We start from the raw sequence: 21,276 nt of genomic DNA on the forward strand, positions 1-21,276 counted from the left end.
AAGTTGGCTGAAACTTCTCCCAACAGGGATAAGGCAGGCCCAGGGAGTCCTGCCTAAAATGCAGTGTACAAAGATGCCCTTGTTCGTAGGCCTCAGGGTGGGAGTCATCTGGTCAGTGACACAGGCTTGGCCATTGTACGCTGTGACCTTAGCCAACTTTTTTTTTTTTTCAAGCTGAGAAAAGGGGTGGGAGGGGAAGTCTTCTAGAAATTGTATCTGGAAAGGCCTGCATGGGCTGTTGATTTCCCAACAGGCACGGGAGCAGATTTGGGAGGAACTGTGTAATGTAGTGGGTTCTTTGTGAAAGAACAGAGATGTCAGCGATGAGAAAAACCACAGGAACATCCCCCAGGGTGCTCAGTGCACTGGCCCTGGAGCAGCTGCTTGCTTCAGCCACACTTTCCCCAGAGGGTGCCATGCAGAACGAGTTGCCCGGAGCCCAGTCCTGAGCCTAGGGCTTCAGATCAGCTCTAGCATCTCTTCCATAGCAACTCCCCCTAAGGACCAGCTGCCCACTCATGGTAAGAACCACTCCTGCGGAAGTATGCTTGACCTATCCTTTCTGTCTGTTGTGAAAATGCCTTTACTAGTGCAGAGAGGATATTCTGCGAACCCTGTGAGATTAGATAGTACCTGGTGAGTCTGAAAGGTCTGTGGACCCTGTACCGGGAGGGCACATGTGCCCAAGACAAGAGCAGAAAGAGGAGGCATGGGCCAGGTGTAAATAGTAGGGGTGGGGGTGGGGTGAATAGTTGTGTGGATAGATGGGAGGAGTATTTGGAGAGGGAAAGCTCACCTGAGATAGGTCGTTAAAGGCATGTGATGGAGAAGAGAGGTGATGTGGATTTATTTATTTATACTTTTTTACCATTCTTCTCTTTCTATTTATATTGTACATTATTTTTTCTTCCTAAATATAAAGCATGGTTTCTTCCTGCCCATCTGGCATCTCCCCCATGCCCCAGATTTACTGGTAAAGTTTTGAGACACAAGATCTAGGGAAGTACCATAAACCTCTGCATCATGGGAAGGTAAGGGGAGCCTTTGGGTGTCTCAGCTTGCGGAACGGTAGTTGGGCACCAGTGGCATCTAACTTGGTTTCCAGATGGCCATATGCCTCCTTTCAGTTTGGCAGTGGAAGGTTTTCCTGAGATACGAGGATAGAAAACCTTCTTCTGCTGACTTCTGAGCCTGGATGGTTGCCTTTCCTATGCTCTGTCCCTTAGCCTAGACTTTGTATGAGCCCTTCTCCACTGCTGAGGATCTCTGTGGCTGTGAGGTCCAGTTCATATGACAAGCCTAGTCATTCCCTGCATGGAGTCTTCCTCCACCTTGCTGGGCCACTAAGTGATGATTTAAACATTCTTTTCTAGAAGTTCGAGCTGGGACCAGGAGAAGATCATAGTACTTGCTACCCAAGAGCGCCCTCTAACTGGGATCCTTGACCCCCCAAGAATATGTATAAGGGGGCTTTGTAATAATAAACAGATGTCTGAATAGTACGGGGGCAGGGGGCTTTGACCCACAGATCCAGTGCTGGGGCCCGACTGGATCTGTCTCCCAAAGGACACATGTGATGCTAGTTCAGAGGGAAACCCTTGGAGAGTTACTGTGGGTAGAACCACAGGCTAGACCACCATGTTATAACCAAGCAAAGAAGAACACACACTAGTATGCTGAGAGCTAGGTAGGGTTCAAGGCCAGCATGTAGCAACATGAGACATGTGGGGTGCAGGACCACTGTTGGGGTGTGCCTACGTTGTATGTACAATGTGTCTGGGGTGTAATGTAAAGGATGACAGGCTCTACTGGAACCTGCCTAGTGTGTGTACAGGTGACTCTGTCTTCTTGTGGCACATGGATAGGAACAGAGGCAGAAGCCCAGGGTGCCAGGAGAGAAAACAGTTTGCAGGGCAGACCGATCTGGGTCCTTGAGGGTGGCTTTCACAGGGAAGGGGTAGACCCAGGCCTATTAGGACAGAACTCAGAATAGTGACAGATGCAATCCTAAGAGGCTGGGCACAGGCAGTATTTAAGAAGAGGAAGATGCTTCTGAGTCACATGCCTATACATGACTATGCCTCCTTTTCCCCCTTCTATACAAATGGCACATCCTCAAAACAGATACACTAGCATTTAGAATCATTGAGCATTAGATGATATCTGTTCAAAATCAGCCCTCGCAGACCATCTGGTCCAACTTCCACATTTGAGTGATGAAGAAATCAAGGTCCTCCCAATAGAGATGAGGCGGGTTGCTTAAGATCTCAAAACAAGGTTGTTACAGCTTCATACACGGCTCCTGGGAGCACAGCTTGCATTCTGGGTGCCTCTTGCATGTTGCTATGGTGTGATGGTGTGCCTTCTGTGGCCAGCTCTTGGCAGTTATCCTCTGTCTGGTTCTTATGTCTCTCTATCAGTGACCCCCAAAGCTTTGCCAAGTGGGGTTGGAAGGATCGCACCTTTACTGACTCTGGAAACTGCCTGTCAGCTAGTGTTTCAATACCAATTAGGGGAGCCTGGCATCTTTGAACAAAACGGCTGTGAGCACGAGCGGTTGGCACTGCAGAGCAGCTAGAACGCGTCTCCATGGTGAGACTGGCTACTTCCGCTTTCTTTCGGTGCCTGTGGGCTGCTGCAGCCCACAAGAAGTGACCGCAAAGTCAGGCCAGCTGGACGGCAGCCACAGCTGGCAGGCAGCGACACCCATCCCTATGCCCTAATGAGGCACAGTTGGCCTGTCGCTAAAACGGCACTGGCTCCCTGAAGAAGCCCCTGTTTTGTCCCCAGAGCATCTGCAGGGACAGTGCAGTCCCTTGCCCTTGAAGTTCCTTTCCAGTGGGCAGCTGTTTTGCATGTGATGTTGAACTTGTGGCCAGTAGAGAGAGCAGCCTTCAACTGTTTGTCTTAACTCTGAACACCATGGATTATGGTTATTGTTAATGCTTTCATAAAGGATTGTTATTATTATTATTATTATTATTATTATTATTATTATTATTATTATTATTATTACTTATGTGTCTACGTGAAGGGGTTGGTTACTTACATAAGAGTATAAATGCCTTCAAAGGTCAGAGACGGATGTTGGATCTCCAAGAGCGAGAGTTTGTGAGCTGCCCAAAGTGAGTCTTGGGAACTGAATATAGGTACTCTGCAGAACTGAATATGGTACTCTGCAGAACTGAATACGGGTACTCTGCAGAACTGAATACGGGTACTCTGCAGAACTGAATATGGTACTCTGCAGAACTGAATACGGGTACTCTGCAGAACTGAATATAGGTACTCTGCAGAACTGAATATAGGTACTCTGCAGAACTGAATATGGTACTCTGCAGAACTGAATACGGGTACTCTGCAGAACTGAATACGGGTACTCTGCAGAACTGAATACGGGTACTCTGCAGGAGCAGTATGTGCCATTCACCATGGAGACATCTCTCTAGCCTCCTATTTAGCGAGTTCACTGTTTTGAAAAAGTTACATTTATTTTATGTGCAGCTTGTGTGTGTGTGTGTGTGTGTGTGTGTGTGTGTGTGTGTGTGCACGTGCGTGTGTGTGTTGCACACACATGCACTTGCATGCATACACATCATGGCATGGGTGGAAGACCTGCAAGAATCTCTTCTGATTTTTCACTATGAGAATGCCAGGGATGGAACCCAACTTGTCAGGCTTGATCGGTGTCCTCCTCTGCCTGCTGAGCCATTTCTATAATTGACACATAATTGTCCATATTTATGAGGCATAATGTTAATGATCATATCAGAGTGATTGGCCTATCCATCAACTCAGCCGCATATCACTTCTTTGTGTGGGCAATGTTAAAAAGCCTCTCTGTCAGCTGTTTTGAAATATTCAATTAATTGCTGTCAACCATGGCTGTTATACTGTGCTCTGGTCCACTAAAAGGCATATTTCTTCCCAGTTGCACCCTAAAATTTTCTTAACATTGCTTGCTACCCCTCTCCTCCCTAGACTTTTCACAGGCTCTAGAATCTCCTTATTTTCTACTTTTAAATTCAATTTTTAGCTTTTGCAATACTTCTGACCATCTTGCATCTGTTTTGTAATGGGAGGCAGTGCTTACTAAATTGAATTATGGGATTTTCTTAAGAGGCGTAACAACTTGAGGAAAGTCCAGGAGTAACAAAATGTCTGTTTTGGAGCATTGTAAATTCAGCGATAAAGAAGGGCTGGCAGGGCAGGGTCGTCCTGTAGTCCTGTATGTGTCTAACTGTTCCTCCTCTAACACTACCTGTTGGCGAGACTCTCTCTGGCCAGAGATCACAAAGATGGATTTTACCCTTCCAAGCAAACAGTCCCTAAAGTGTTCTTCAAAGTTACCCTATAGGGCTAGAGACAAAAAAAAATCTAGGTTGTGCTTTAAGGCCACTGACCTCAAGAAGAAAAGCACTAAACGCTAGCCCAACTCTTTGTTCAACAAAACGGGACAATTTTTTTTTTAAACCACTGATTGGCCATTAATATTAACAGAGCAGATAATAAGCCCAAAGCACGGAGTCTCTGTGTGCAGACCCAGGGCAGTGGATGCAGTCTCCTGTGCCTGGTGTGTTGGTCTGGTGTTTAGGTGGGACTTATGACATCACTTCACTGTATTGGTATCTTGAGTATAGTTTCTTAATTTGTTTTGGGCAGCAAGGGAACTTGAACCCAGGGCCTTTGAAGGTACTTGGCAGGGGCATTGCTGCAGAGCCATACTCTCGTTCTACATAGAGCATTTTTCCCTCCGGCCAATCCCAAGTCAGATTTGGCTGAGGAAGTGGACACAGGTCAGATGCACACACACACACACACACACACACACACACACACACACACACCTCTCATGGAAGACCAAAGTGAATTTAAAGGTAACAATAATTAAAAGTAATGTTGTGTGAACATCCATGTTCCAGGGCAGGAGGTCTCTGCTGCTTTTGTCTATGTGGTTAACTGCTTTTACAAGCTGAACTACAGATTTAAATGCTTTTGAAGGTGTCCAGTGGTGGCTTTGGGCTCTATTATGAAAGATTTCTCCTGGGTCTTAGGGGATTATGACCGTCTCATTTTATAGATAAAGAAACCAAGGCCACAGGAAGCACGTACTTTGAACTCTATGCCTGGGCCACGGTGATTCCTGCTAATCCCTTGGTTACCTGCAGTTGGAGAAAGATGATGAGAATGGTCCAGTCTGTTGATGCTGCTGGATATAAGATAGAAGAGAATGCGCCCATCTGCAGGGGTAGGAACTGGGGAATCTGCCAACTGTTGGCTGAGGTTTAGATGCCATTAGGCTCATCTGATAATGTGTGTGGACATGCTGAGGAAAGAAACCCCTAAGAGGCAGAAGGTTGTTTTGACATGGGGACATGGTCCCAGGAAGGGGTTAATGCTTGTCTCCAGGAGCAGGTTAGGTCTGGCAAGTTAATTCTCACTAAAGACTAATGCTCTGAACCTGAGATGTCCCATAGGTTTAGTCCCTTCTGCATGCCTACCTTTCCCTTTCTGCCTCTCCCCTATGTTGTGACCCCAGTGCTTAGTCCTCTGGCCTCGAAAATTGTGGGACAATTAAACTACCTTTCTTCTTTAAATACCCCCCTCAAGTTATTTTGTTACATAATGGTGCATACAATTACATTCATATAATACAATTACATGCATATAATACAAAATGATGCATATCATCACACAGGCCTCCTCAGCTGAGATGCAGAAGCTGGACCGAGCTTCCAGGAACAGACTGCCTTGCCTGTTTAAATGGGTTTGAAGCACCAGCAGCAGGACCAAGTAGACAAGTTTCCTCTGGGTCCTGCAGCAAAGGCTTCAAGATGGAGAAAGAGTTCTATCCTACTGCTAGAGGAGTTCTGTTTTCAGGAGCATGTGATGAATGTTTTCTCCCTTCAGGTCCTATGCCTTTGGGTATCTGCTCCAACCTCTGGTAGAGGCAGAAGGACTCATTTCAATAGCGAAGTTGTGCTACTTGGTCATTGCTGAGGTTCTTCTAGAAGAAGCAAAGGACATGATATCTGTCATCTGTCGTTGTCCTTGTGGTGGCACTGGGCAAATGCCAGCAGCAGAATGGACTATCCATCTCAGACAAGAGAAGTGGTCTGGCATTCTTGGCTTGTGTTGCCTATTAACTAGCCCAGAGCCCATTTGAACTGGTCCATGTGTGGTGCATCTGCAGGTTTGATGACCTTAATGACTGATAGTCTTTGTGCCTTCTTGGTAAAGAGCTGGAAGTGAACCTTGTGCATGTGGCCTCTTTCCATACAGGGACCAGCTAGAGATTCCCACAAGATGCAGACTCACCCAGTCCCAGTCCAGGAGACAGCCCTTTGAGATTTTGGCTGTGGCAACACAATCAGGAGGCAAATATGACCTGTAACTGAGGTGTTCAGAGAGCCCTGCTTTCCTGTTGGATTTCCCCTTAGCCCCAGCTTGTCCAACTTCGGTGGATTCCTGGGCTGAGAATCCCCTGTAGAAACTGTTCACACTGTAGTCAGAAGGCTTCAGTCTTCAGGGACAAGACAATCAGATATCAAGGGATGAGAGAGGAGTCATCCGTACAGTGTCTGACAGCTTTGTGGGAGGAATCAGGAGAACACAGAGGGTTGTTTGTCTGAGATAGGAGGAGCGAACTAGTAGCTTAGCCATTAGCTTAACTAGCCTTGAATTTGTAATCTCCTGCCTCAGCCACCCAAGTGTTAGGATTGCAGGTTTGTAGCACCATATCATGGAAGAAGTTTTTTTTATTTTTCTAGGAAACCTATTTAGTTAATTTTGTATGTTGTAACCAGGTTCTGTATAAAGAAAACAGGTTTATCTAACTCATGGTTTTGGAGGTCTGGAAACACAGCATACTCCCATCAGCTTCTGATAATGTCTTATGCTAAGTCATAATATGAGAGAGGTCATGTGAAGGATGTGTGTGTGTGTGTGTGTGTGTGTGTGTGTGTGTGTGTGTGTATGTGTATGTATGTATGTGTGTACGTGTTATAAGTGTGTCTGTAAATGTGTGTGTGAGAGTGTATATTAATGTCTGTGTGAGGGGGTAGCTGTGGTTATAGAGAATGAAACTTTAGGGGCAAACCAGATCAGAAAGAAGGGAAAAGCAAGAGCCTACTTCTGACTCTTTTGCCTCTTGACATCTTACTTGAAGTGACTGTCACACGTTTTCACCCTCTATATAAACGACCACTTGCAAACTTAATTCTGTAACCAAATGTTTAATTATGCATGTACTTACTTGCATGCATGCGTGTGTGTGTGTGTGTGTGTGTGTGTGTGTGTGTCTGTGTGTGCAATGCATATGTGTGAGTATGTGTAAGACATGTTTTCTGAGTCAGTTCTTACCCTCTACCTTGTTGAGGCAGGGGTCTTTAGTTTTGTTTTGTTTTGTTTTGTTTTAGCCACTGAACTGGTATGTTTTAGCATACTTCATACTTGCTGATTTTCTTGCTAAGGGTTTCTCTTGCTGTAATAAAACACCATAACCAGAAGCAGTGTGAGGAAGAATGGATTTATTTCATCTTACATTTCTGCTTCATGGCCCATTACTGGAAATCAGGGCAGGATCCCAAGACAGGAACCTGGCAGCAGATACTGAAGGTTGTGAGGGATGCTGCTTACTGCATTGCTCCCTATGGCTTGCTTAGACAACTCAGGATTACCAGCCCAGGGGTGGCACCACCCACAGTGATCATTAATCAAGAAAATGCTCAAAAGATGTGTCTATAGTCCAGTTTCATGGAACCATTTTCTCAGTTGAGATTCCTTAGAGTCCTTCAAATCGTCTCAAGCTGCTATAAAACTGACCAACATACTGACCCATGAGCTTTGGGGCAATTTTTCTTTCTATGCCTCCCACCTTGCTTTAGACTATAAATGTGTGCCATCATATCCAACTTTTTATATGGGTTGCTGAGATCAGGTTCCTGGGATCAAACTTGGGTTGTCAAAGTTGTGTGACTACCACATTTAGCAACTGAACCACCTCCCCGGCCCTTTCATCTCATTCTTATACATAAGTGCACGTGTGTGCAGGTGTGCTGACCTGTGTGTAAGTGCACGTGTGTGCAGGTGTGAAGGCTGGTATCCAGGTGTTCCTATTTCATTGCTTCTCCCCTTGTCTTTAGGGTCTGATAGCTCACACATTGGTCAGGCTGTCTGGCTAGCCAGCTCCTGAAACCTACCTGTCTCCTCCAAGTGCTGAGATTACAGATCTGCAACAGCTATGCTTGATTTTTACGGGAGCCGTAGGGACCTGAACTCAGGTCTTCATGTTTGCACAGCAAGCACTTGACCTACTGGGTCATCAGCTGCTTTCAGTGATCAACCTAGGTACCTTTGACTATGACTTCCTCTTTCTTCATATTAAGTTCTCCTAAGCTTCCAGACGTTGAAGAATGTCTTCTGAGCACACAGCTTCCAGCACCTGCTCGTTGGGAATAGTTAGGAGGGAAATTGTGCTTCCACTGAAAGTATGGACTTTATCATCACCGTTTCCAGAGCACCTCATGTAACTCCACCGTGTTTACATTGTTTTCATTGGCATATTCTCAGGAAATACTCGTGGCGATTTTCTGTGAGTGCTTTTGCTTAGGACGATGTGTTGCTCTGTAGTTCTGGATGTCCTGCAACCTCTTTTGTAAACCAGACCTCAGACTCGTGAGACTACTCCTGCCTCTGGTTCCTGAATGCTGGATTTCCAGGCATAAGCGACCTTCCCTGGTGTAGGTGTCCATTAATGTATGCAAAGGGATACAGGAACGTTATGGTGTGAATATTTTGTAAAGTTAGACAAGGAGATCGAGCGTCTGAGGATTTAGATATTTCTGGGGGTTCAGGTCCTTGTGGATACTGAGGGACAATTTCTCTCCCCTTTGCTATGGAAGAGATGGGAGTGATATTCTGAGAGTCTCTGTCTGTTGATGACTATGTGTCTGTCACTTTTTCTCCAAAAGGAATCTTGGGTACATGTAAAATTCCAGCCCATAATATGCTCTTTATATATGTTCTTTTGTTTTCCTTTGAAAAGGAGGTCCCACTGTATAGCCCAGGTTGGTTTTGAACTCAGGCATCTTCCTGTCCCCAACCCCATACCAGAGCACTGGGATTACAGGTTTCTGGTTTGGTCTTGTAGTTGTTATTTTATTTGTTTGGTGCAGGGTCCTGCTATGTAGCTGAGGGCAGCCTTGAGTGTACAATTCTTCTGCCTTGATGAAATGGTTATCTCGTGTCTGTTTGAAGCTCAGTTTCCAGCATTCATTCACTCATTCATTCATTCATTCATTCACTTGCTCATCTAGTGTCCCAGGTGGTGGGTTGAGATTACACTGTGAACAAGAGGAGTGTGTGACTGCCTTCCTGAATCTCATCTGTAGTTTGTTTCCCTGTTTGTGGGGATGCTAGTTTCCTGGCCCCCTTCTGGCTATGTCTCTGAAACACTGGCTTTCAGACGAACAGGAAGAAGACAAACCCACTAGAGTCTGTGCTATGAAAAGTCCACTCTCAGATGCACTGTACCATCCTCAGCGACCCTCCACAGCCCTCTCCTGTGACTTGCGACTTCTGAATAGGTAGAGCTGAAGGAACAGTAGCTTCACCAATGATATAAAGAAAAGATGCCTAGCATTCACATAAACCAAAAGTTGGAGCTGGTGACATTGTGGTTGGAGGCAGGGCCACCACGGGTAGCTAGCTTTGTGTGGGAGTCCTCCTACCATGAACAGGTGTCCAGCAGAAAGAATAACCCAGTTAGTCTAGTTTTGTTCGTTTGAGAAAGGGTCTCAATATGTAGCCCAGGCTGGCCTCGAACCTCAGTCTTCCAGGTACTGAGATTATACCCAGGTATGACCATCACAGCTGGCCCAGCTGAGGCTTGGTCTTCCTAGTGTCCCTTTGCTCCTGTGCCCCTTGCTGATTACAGAAATGGCCATAGAGGCCACTCCTGAGATCATGTTTATAATTCCTCGGGGCGTGCTAGCAATAAATTAATTGCTAGTGTCTGAATCTGTCAAGCAGTTTCCAGCCATGTCCTGGCTACTTCTGGATGTCCAGCTGGCTACAGGGTTGGGGAAGGAAGAATGTGCTGGCAAGTCCTTTGTGGAGGAGCCTTAGAGCGGTGCCAATCACAGCACTGGGCTCATTAGCAGTCATTGTCATGGCAACGGGTCTGCCAGAAAGTGGCTCGTTAGGCTGACAACTTCAGAGGTGTTATATATAGATCTGGGGGGGGTGTGGGGGGAGAGGGGGTGCAGAGCCCTGTGGATATGCCTTTCTTTAGAGCTCCCATTGCTGCTGGGTTTGGGGTGTGAGAAGACAAGGAGCTGGGGACCTTAAAACTCTGATCTGCTGCTAAATCAAGTGTCTGGAGGCCACCCGTGCGCACCTGCAGGTAGTGTTCGCTTGTTCACTGCTTCAGAAGGTAAGAGGCAGGTGCTCCTAGAAGCATCCCGCAGGTGGAGATGGTGTCCCAGGATGAACTTGAATGTGAAGAGTGGAGGAGGCTCTGGGGAGCTTAGTAGAGGGGTCGGAACTTACCGGAGGCTGTGGATTCCTCCTCAAGTCTTTCTTTAAATAGCCTGATAGAGGGCGCGGGGTTAGGGAATAAGCTCCTTCTCTCTCATAAGTAGCTGTACCACTCAACACCACCTTTTTTTTTTTTTTTTTTTTTTTTACAAATTGTATTTACCAAAGTTTCAGATACCCACCTGGTGTCTATTTCAGAGGTGATGGTTTCTCTCCGTTGCTCCCACTGATGCTGTATCGGAGCCGCTCTGGAGCGTAGTGAATCAAGGACTCTGGATGCAAATGCCTTGATCTGACACACCAGAGGTTTAGTTAGCATGTGCTGAGCTGTGGATCACACTTGGTTTTTTGTTTGGTATTGTGTGTTTTGCCGGGTTTTGTTTTGCTTTGCCTTTTTGTGTGTTTGTTTGGTGATTGGTTTTAGATGTTTTCTTTGGGTTCTTTGTTTACTTGAGACGGGGACTCGTTATGTAGCCTCCCCTGGCCTCAGACTCACACAGTAGACCAAGCCATCCTCCTGTCTCAGCCTCCTGAGTGCTGGGACTATTGGTGTGTACCACTAAGTCCTGATGGAGCATTATTTTTTTGAACTCTGGGTGATCCCTTACTTGCTTGCTGTTTTCCAAAAGGAGTCAGTACCACCATTAGGAGGAATTTTTTTCTGTGTTTAAAATAAGGAGACAGGGAAGTCAGCCGGCAGCCGGGGAATGAACGTGACGTCTGGGTGAGGGTGGTGGTATTTTTGCGCATCTCCTGGGAAGGCATATGCTCCTTGGGAGATTGTAAGACAAGCAAAATGTTCAGACCTGAGCTGTCATTCCCCTTGTGGGAGGCATATCTCAGGTGGACAAGTGCTGGCATGGAGCCAAGGGTTGGCTGTTGGCAGGAGATGAGTTGAAGGTAACTTGGCGTCAAGTAACTGGACAGAATTTTCTAGAAGCAAGCTAATTTTAGTTGGTTGGTTTGACTGGCTGGGTGAGTGATGTTTTTGTGTTCTTGGACTGAACCCAGGGCATGCCAAGTCTATGCTCTGCCAGTGAGCTATACCTTCGGCCCCAAAGCAAGATTTTAAAGTCATTTGTTTTAACCATTTAATTATCTAGACAATATTGTTCACAATATTAAACTTCTGGCTCTGACAGCCCTTAGTTAAAAATAGGAATAAAAGCAACATTAATACAAACATCTTATAAAGATATGTAAAGCACTTGACCCAGGGCCTTGTGTACTAAAGACATTTAGGGATAGGAGTCCTTAGAGATACATAGAAATCAGACCTACAGTCAGATCTCTGTGGAGAACCCGACTAGACCAGGCCTTGTTTGGTTTCCGCTTGTTTCTTCTGCTAAGCAAGCATTCCCAGCCTTTGGTGTTTGAAGGCAGTCTCACTGTGTTTCTCAAACTAGCCTTGAACAGGTTATCCTCCTGCCTCAGCTTCCTGAGTGCCAGAATTACAGTTGTGTAGGCATCTAGTTTACACTGGGATTTTGAAGTGGTTTACAAACTTCTTGATATCACATATAAAGTAGGGTAAGGTCCAAGTGTTTAAAGCACTTATAACAGCTCCAAAGTGGAAACAAGGCAAATATCCATCAAAGGCTCAATGGATAAACAAGTGTTATACACATACAGTGTAACATTACACAGAGGTTTAAAAATAGTGTGCTGTCTAGAGGGGCACCACAGAAGACTTTACACCTATCTGGTGGAGGGACGAAATGCTGAAGCCTTCCCTCATATCCTCAGAATAGGAACTTATGTGTACAATTGAACATGTTGTATCTTGAACAAATGAAGGGAGAGTGGGAAGGACTGAAATCCAACTTTGCACTCTGGCCTGGGGCTGGCTCCTTCCAGAGGCAGAGGCAGGGTTTTATAATTCCAGCAGAGGCATTCTGTGTGTTGCACTCAGAATGCCCCCCCCCAGCAGGCACCACACACCCCATTCAGCTCCTCTGATCTTGTCTGTTTTAGGAGTTGTGGCCCTACTGTGGTTCTTCCTTCTGTTCTTCCTATCTCTTCCCACATGAAAGAGGCAAGTAAGCTGGGAAGAGGAGGGTCAGGGGGAGGAAGATGTCCTAGTCATGTTTCTATTGCTGCAATGAAACACCAAGACCAAAATTAGCTGGGGGAGGGGAGGTTCAGTGTACGACTCTCAGACCATGTTTCCATCATCAGGGGAAGTCAGGGCAGGATCCTGGAAGTAGGAACTGAAGTAGAGAGCGAGCTTTCTGACTTGCTACTCTTGCCGAGCTCAGCTTATAGAACCCAGCATCACCAGCCCAGGGGCGGCATAACCCACAGTGAGTTGGGCCCTCCCACATCGATTATAAGTCAAGAAAATGAATCACGGGTTTTCCTGCAGGCCAGTCTAATGGGGGCATTTTCTCAACTGAGGTTCCCTTTTCCAAATAACCCTAGCTTGTGTCAAGTTGACATAAAACCACAAAAGGGAAGGATGTAGCCAGGGAGGGAACTAATTAGGAAGAAATACAAGGGATTCCTTAATTACTAGGTGGTCATCCACACTCTACTCTTTTGGTGGCTGTGGGCAGATCTCCCAGAAGGCCTTTTTGAGGCCACAATCGTGAGGATTACAGATGCTCTGGGGCTCTTACATGAGAACTGTCAGATGATGAGGTTATAAAATTGTGCCTTTTCATGCTTTTAGACGTTTTATTTTTATTTTACACATATGGGTGTTTACCTTTATGTGTGTCTAAGCATCACATGTGTATGTCTGTGTATCACATGTATGCAATGCCTATGGAGCCCAAAAGAGGACATCAAATCCTCTGGAACTGGAGTTACAGACCAGTTTGCTTGTTTTGTGAGCCATCCCGTGGGTTCTGGGAATCAAACCTAGGTTCTCTGCAAGACAGGAGCAAGGGCTATTAACTTCTATTAACATCTCTCTAGCCCTGCTGTATTCTTCAAAGACAGCTTTTATTGTAAATATGTGTGTGTGTGTGTGTGTGTGTGTGTGTGTGTGTGTGTGTGTGTATTTGACCATGCGTAGAGCATTCATCACTCATTATAGTGTGTAACCATGATGTCTCCCTATTTTAGATCATTCTCCCCACCACCTCCTCCCTCTCTGTCTCTGTCTCTCTGTCTCTCTCTCTCACACACACACACAAACACACACACACACACACACAGACACACACACACACACACACACACACACACATACAGTATTCATCTTCCAGGCCATGTCCCTTTGTAGCCACTAGTGTCTTCTACAGCAGTGCCTGCTCTGGACATGTCACATAGTGTCACATAATGGAAAGAGACCACATGTGACCTTTGTGATCTGACTTCTTTCGCTCAGCATGATGATTTTAAGGTAGTAGTGTAGTGAGAACCGGGACCCTATTCATTTCTGAGTAATATTCCATTATATGGCTGCCCTGTGTTTTATGCACATTCTTAAGAATGGTCCTTTGTGTTGTCTCCACTGTTTTTGCCTTTGTGAATACTTCTGTCCTGAATGGCCATGTGCAGCTTGTTCCGATGCTTGTTCCCACCTCTAGGGGGAAAAGGACCCCTCAGATGTCTTCAGCATCTTCTGGCTCCTGATTTGTGGGGGTCGGCTAGCAAGAAGGATTTCTTCCTAAGAAAGAAAAGGCAAGGGGGCTGCAATGGGCCCTGGTGAGGAAGGCAGGATAGCATGCTGGCCAGCAGGGAGAGCCAGCTCATTGCTGGTTGTGTTTTACAGTCGTGGAAACCAGCCTTAGCACAGCACATCAGTCACTTTAGGAGCTAGGTCCAGCTAACGGGAGCTCTGCCGCATGGCCGTCCTGGCCCAGCATTATGCCTCAGTACTTCCCCAAAGATCTCTTCACCCCCTAGAGAGGAGAGACCTCAAGACAGTGTACCTTGGTTGTCACCCATATATAAACTGTGTATAAACTGAGGCTTCCCATGAGCTCATTGAATTAGATTAATCGATTAATCAGAGTCACTCCAAGAAGTGTATAGGATCTGGAGAGGGTCTCTGGGGTATCAGAAGGCTCAGTTTACTCGATCTCTTAGCCCACAAGACTCTTCCCTGAGCAGCCTTCTTAACATTAGTCAGCTCCGGATGGTGCAGGCCTCCCTTTCAAACATTCCTCAGGGAGTAATGTCTGCAGAAACTCTCAGAGAACAGCCACTGAGAAAGACATTTCAGACATGCTAAGGGGCAATTGGAAGGGAGGTTAGTATGTCTGCCTAGACTTCAGCTCTCAGAGGATAGAGCTGGGAGAAGGGATAGAGCCAGCATCTTTGTACCCCTTCTGTCAAGATTCCCTCATCTCTTGAGCAACCCTGGATTTCCCCAGCAGGGTCCGCACCCGGGACGACTTTAGCATCTTTTGTTTCATAGTTGAGAAAGTAGCCTGTCTGGGTCACTTGCTTGAGGTCAAGTGGTGGCTGCTCAGCTGAGGTAACATTGGTACCAGGGATGCTTTGGGCCTGAGGCTGTTCACACTGTGTCCCTGGATCCTCTCTGTGCAATGCTGACCTTTGAGCTGTTGGTCTTGCTTAACCACCTCCCACAGCTTCCCAGGCCTCCTTGTTGTACCTTGATGCTCAAGGAAAGACCAGGCATCTCATCCCTCTGGATCTAGAAGACTCCTCAGCAAAAGCATTTCTCTTCAGCACCTCCTGCCCCCACCCCTACCCCACTCCCATCACCTTATTCCCAAAGCCCTGTGAATACAGGATCTCTCTCTCTCTCTCTCTCTCTCTCTCTCTCTCTCTCTCTCTCTCTCTCTCTGTGTGTGTGTGTGTGTGTGTGTGTGTGTGTGTGTTTCCTCTTCCCTCATCCATGCCTCCATTGCTTTTTTCTTTTCTCTCTCTTCTCATTTTAATTTTGTGTGTGTGTGTGTGTGTGTGTGTGTGTGTGTGTGTGTGTGTGTGTTTTGTTTTGAGGTAGAGGCTTGCTATGTAGCCTAGGCTGGCCTCAGACTCATGATCCTCCCCCTGCGTGCTGGAATCACAGACCTGCACCATCCCTCCCAGCTTTTCACTCCCTCTCTGCTCACCATTGCACTCTTTACATTGCCTGCAACCCGGCCATCTCCCAGGCCAGGAGAGCTAGAGAAGTGCACAGGGACGGACTCACTTGTTCTCAGGTATATCTGTGCTTGGTGTATAGTCTGGGCCAGCGAGGAGGACTTCACACCATTTTCAACCCGGCTGCTGTGTACCTCACCTTCACCTGTCTAGAGCCTGGTCTCTCATACTTAATCAAAGGGAAACCTTGTGCTCAGCCGGCGCCTGCACAGGAGACACACCTCTGAGCGTAGAGGACCAGTTGTGAGAATCCATGACAGGCACCATGGCTACACAGAGGGCTAAGGGGAGCCATGTTTACTCCCAGCAGCACAGGAGATTTGCACTTTCCTCTTATGGAACAGATGCCAGCACAGGATGCTGAGACAAAGCCCTGGAGGAGCAGGCAGGGGGAGGGCATCCCAGTGCACACCTCATTGCTCCAGTGCCTACCCTGATCCTGACTTTCCTATGTATTGGTCATCAGTAACTGAAGGTACTGCTTCTGTGTACACAGCAGGGGACACTAAGGGCACTGAGGACCTGGTGGCTGGCCCTTGTGATACAAAACAGGTTTGGCTAGGAAAGTCTTAGACTTTTGTGGCTGGAATAATGATTTCTGTCTCTTTACCTTCTCCAACAAGCACAGCGATTGCGCGGGCTAATTTGGATCCTCTGTCTTTATTTTTAAATGTGCTTTAGCCGAGAGCTTTTTATTTTTGTGTGTTTATTGGAGATTTACATGGAAAATATAAGTAGAGGAAAGATAATAAAAATGGCCCATAATCCCACCACTGGGGAATCTCAGTTGCTGTTACATGAACCTGCCTTACGTCTTAAGCTCCTTCTTACATCTTCCGCTGTCTTTCAAGATGAATATCATTATGCCTGGCTAACAAGATGCAAGCCTAGGGTGTCTAGTTTTTCTTACAAATTCCGGTTCCCTTTGCCACAGTGACATGGCACTTGGAGAGAGAAACCCAAGCCGGCTCTCTTGCAGACTCTCAGCATTATTATAGAACGTTTTCCACTTCTGCCACAACTCGCATTAATTACTTCTGCTAGGTTTGCACAGCAGGCCTGGGGTCTGTCTGCTGCTGTGTTCAGTGGTCCTGTGGAGTGTAGACTGCACAGTCCACAGCGGGTGTAGACTGCCGTCCACAATGGGGCATGTGGAGTGACGGGGCCCCCTGGCAAGTGCCCATAAAAAAATAACCCCTGGGGTTAATTTTTGCAGGGTCTGATAGGGAAGAAGGGCAGCTCTACTGTCTGCCCTGAGGGAACCATGTCTTCTGGGGGGGTTCCCTCATACTACCTATCACCCATCCCCAAGGAGGCCTGCAGGCCATCCTGTCTCACTTGAGCGATTTCAAAGTGGTTTTATGGTTCATGGCAAAAGTGACTGACCCCTGCCTTTTCCTTCAACAGAAGCCTGGGATGGTCCCCCCTCCGCCAGGAGAGGAGAGCCAGACGGTCATCCTACCACCCGGCTGGCACAGCTACTTGTCACCTCAGGGCCGCCGTTACTATGTCAACACGACTACCAATGGTGAGTCCTGTCCAGGAGCAGCCTTTTGTAATCTCCAGATGTCTGCCTCTTCCTAGGAGTACTTTTCTCCCTCTCCCTCTCCCTCCACCCTCTAGTTTGGGGGATTTTTCTTACTAAATTTGACCCATTTAACCTGGCATCTCAACCCTTTGGCTCTAGAATTGTTTAACACCAGGGTTACAGCAGAGTCCTGTTTGTTCCTGGTGCTAGATGTTAGGAACTGGGTCTGTATTGTGGAAGCAGTGCCAAAGGACAGCTGTCTTTCAAGATTCCCAGAATCCCTGGCACCTCACACCTGCCTTCATTTGAACTCAACCTTAGGATCCAGGACTGTACTGGAGGCTAGTTCTACAGCTCAAGGCAATCCACGTTGTCTACAAACTCTGAATTTTCTAATGGTACTGAGGATCCGGAACGGAGACTGTAAATACTCTCCCTAATTTTGCTTTTTTAACACCCTTCTCTCAACTGAAGTATCTCACTGGCTGCTGTTTTGTGGATTGTCCATTTGGGGATGGTGGGAATACATGGGCAATTCATCCTCTCCCTTAGCACTGGGGCATTGGGACACTGGGTCCCTGGCCACCACCCCTATACCCCTCATCTTCTTCATACCCTTTCCTTTCTTTTTCCTTCCTTCCTTTCTTCTTTACTCATTCATTTAAAAGAGGGTTTCATTTGGTAGGCCAGGCTGATCTGAAATTCACCATACAGCTCAGTCTGGTCTTGAATACAGTTCTCCAGTGACAGGAAACTTCCCAGGTGCTAGGATTAGAAGCACCCATCCACCAAACCACTCCCCACATATCTCTGAGTTGAATAGAACTGGAACTCCATGCTAATAGTTAAATAGTTAAAATTTCCTGGACCTCCCAAATGACTATAATGTAGAAATGATGTTTAAATGTTGTGCACATGGCTGGTCTTATTACAAGTTAAGCAAGATGCTGTTCAGGTTGAAGGCAGAAGAATAAGGCAGCTGAAATGTCCTGACCTCCCTATGTCCCCAAGGACTTTACCTAAAGAAAATCAGGAGATGAAACAGAAGGGAAATTAAATTTGGTGGACATCCTAAACACGTGTGCTCAAGCAAAATGTGAACTTCCTCCTGTTGCTCTAGTCCTGGCTTCACCTCTGTCTTCTGTGTCCATAAGACTTCATACCTCTATCTTACACCCTGGGGTATGAATGTTGTTAGTGTGATTTCTGATTTTGAGCCTGTACTGAGAGGGGTCCTGATGAGAAGACAGGCAGCCACCAAGACACAGAGAAGCAGACATCTGCTACGTTGGATGGCTGGCCACAAGCACCCTAACCTGCTTGCTCAGCAGGGTGTCCTCCTTGAAGAGAGGTGACCAAGGTTTCTAAGAAAAAGGAAGTAGGGCTGTTTTTAGCTGTTCTAATCTCACACTTCCTCAAAACAGACACTTGAGCAGCTCCACCATGCTCGGGAGCCTAGATGTTTCAGGGGTGCCTGTGGCTGTCTGAATGCACCTCCTCTCAGGGAGCAACTGCTTCAGTGCCGTTTGCAGAGGAGTGGGCGTCTGAGCACAGATCTCCATCTGCACAGTGCAGAGTTTGGACTGGATGAGCTCAAGAGCGAGAATTTTGGTGGATTTGTTCTTGTTTCAAATTAGCCAGTCTGTTGCAAATGAAAATAGAGAAAGTGCCTGCCTTTCTAGGTGTTCTCTCCTCTCTCTCTCTCTCTCTCTCTCTCTCTCTCTCTCTCTCTCTCTGTGTGTGTGTGTGTGTGTGTGTGTGTGTGTGTGTGTGTCTGTGTGTGTGTGTGTGTGTCTGTCTGTCTGTCTGTCTGTCTGTCTATCTCTCTCTTTCTCATTCTCTGTCTCTGTCTTTCTCTCTGCTAAAGAATAGTACATTCTCAGGGCTCAAAAACCCTGAGTGAATAAAATGGGATTAAAATCAACAATAAAAATTCTCAGTCGTTGGGGGCTGGAAAGATGGCTCTGCAGTTAAGAGCACTGGGTATTCTTTCAGAGAACCTGAGTTCAATTCCTCATACCCACTAGGCAGCTCCCAACTGTCCTCGACTCTAGTTCCAGGGAATCCAACACCCTCACACGGACAAATGTACAGTCAAGACACCAATGGGATAAGTTACTTCTCTGAGGTGAAATGAACCATTTTAAGCGAGATTAGAGCATATATATATATATATATATATATATATATATATAAGCAGATGTATTGGGAAACTACACTGGGGCTGACGAGCTCACTGGTCCTGAGAAATGAAGTCAGGGAAGTCACCATGGGCTTGGAAACAGGAGAGGGAGAAGAGAAAGAGAGAAAGAACACATGCAGAGAGAGGAAGAGAAGAAAGAGCAGAGGAAAAACCCAAAATGTCTGGATTATATAGCAAAGAGCCTCTGAGGGAAGGACAGCCCAGCCCCTGGACTGGGAGGTTCAGGGTTGAAGGCAGGGTATGACAGGTAGGAACAGAGGAATGCTGGGAAAATGTGGAGGCCAGGTCTGCTTTGGTATGTTAAATATGCAGCTCAGCTGTTTATTCTGGGTCTGAAACCCAACACAAGGCACATAAGATTTAAAAAAAAAAAAAAAAAAAAAAAAAAAAAAAAAAAAAAAAAAAAAACAAAAGCCAGTCACCATTTATCACTTATATCCTTTGAGACATTTATGTTCTCTATCTTCTAAGCATAGGCTGGTATTTTAAACATAAATTATAAATGTAATCCATTTCATGAGAACAACTTATTGTAGACATTGTTCTGTGTTTCTGTCTAATTCATTCCTTTTCACCACTGTGCATTCAGGAATGTGCTGCCGTTAATTTAATTACTATTCTACTTATGAATGGGAACACGGCCACATTTTATATCCACAGATGTGGTACCTGACAGTTTTCTTCCAGGATTCTGACTTTTGATGTACCAATAGGGTCAGAGCTTCCTCGGGGTTATGAGATATGCAGTGGCAAGCGGAGTCTCTAACAGGTGCTAATTAGGTAAGATTTGAAGGGTCAGGGTCTCTGTCAGAGCTTAATCGCTGTAGCACGAGCGGCAGTCATGTAGGCAGTAGGTATGTCAGCAAGTACAGCTATGTTCTAATAAAACTTTGTATATCACAAAAGGGGAGGGGCCTTATGTTTGGACACTGTAATATGAATGGCAGGTAACTTTTATGTGTTATGAAACCTCCCTGTTTTTATTTCTGAGCATTCAAAACTGCAAGAGATGATTTTGCTTCAGAAGTTCAGCTGCCTTTGGCAGTAGGGTGGGCTGACTGCTAGGTTACCTAATGGGTATGGTAGGACTGGCCTCTCCCGCTTTCTCTCTTTTACTGACTAATCCTAACTCCTTGATCTTACGTTCTGGATGCTGGCCAGCTTTACCCACTCATTAAGTGGTGGTTGAATTCACTGTTTATCTGCTCAATATAACAGATACTTATTGAGCCTTAAACATGTACCATGAGGAATGGCCTTGCCCCTAAAGTGCTTATTTGCTCTTAGGGAAAGCAGGTCTTAATACTTTGTGTTCATGCTTGAGGGCACTGGAGTGTGTGTGTGTGTGTGTGTGTGTGTGTGTGTGTGTGTGTCCGTGTATGCTGCTGCAGAATGAACCCTAGGTACTAGGCAAACACTATATCTATGTGCTATACCGTCCATCTTGGAAGCAGATTTTAAATGAATACCTGCTTGATCACCCATGGGAAGGGCGGTGAAGAGCTCTGCAGTATTTGAAGAGAGCTGTGGGATTTGTGATGCTCTCTGAATCTACAAAAGACCAGGAAGGGGCGAGATGGGCAATCGCTACCTGGTCAAGAAGATAAGCAAGCAGCTTCTCTCCTTCCAAAGCCCCTCTGGTGTGTGTTTTGTCTGTCGGCTGCCTCCGTCCCCCGTGTGGAAGCCGCCTGCCCGTCTAGAGCAGAGAACCTATGGAGGGGATCCTTGTTTGCATGTTTTCCTCAGCTTCACCTCCTGACTCCTGAAGCCACTGAGTTGGTACCCAGTGCTAGACTCCCCTTTCTGTCGAAACATGCATATCTCATGCCAACCCCTCTACGTGTCCAGGTGGCAGCTCATGGACAAGTCAGACCCACTACACACTGCTTCCAGCCCTTGTGTGAGCACTTCTCATCCTCCCTGAGGATAATTTCCAAATACCCTC

At 46.3% G+C, this 21,276-nt stretch overlaps 1 protein-coding gene across 2 annotated transcripts in view; it reads left to right on the forward strand.

The window, feature by feature from the left end:
• Positions 1 to 469: 469 nt before the first annotated feature.
• The window catches only part of GAS7 (growth arrest specific 7), a 95,772-nt gene continuing 74,965 nt past the window's right edge, over positions 470 to 21,276 (forward strand). For both annotated transcript variants that reach the window (XM_080922297.1, XM_080922298.1), the window contains exons 1-2: positions 470 to 521; positions 17,008 to 17,128. In XM_080922297.1, the coding sequence (XP_080778423.1) occupies positions 519 to 521; positions 17,008 to 17,128 (124 nt within the window). In that variant the 5' untranslated portion in view covers positions 470 to 518. The remainder of the gene's footprint in view (positions 522 to 17,007; positions 17,129 to 21,276) is intronic.

The sequence above is a fragment of the Micromys minutus genome (genome assembly GCF_963924665.1).
Source record: "Micromys minutus genome assembly, chromosome: 10".
In the NCBI taxonomy this organism is placed as follows: domain Eukaryota; kingdom Metazoa; phylum Chordata; class Mammalia; order Rodentia; family Muridae; genus Micromys; species Micromys minutus.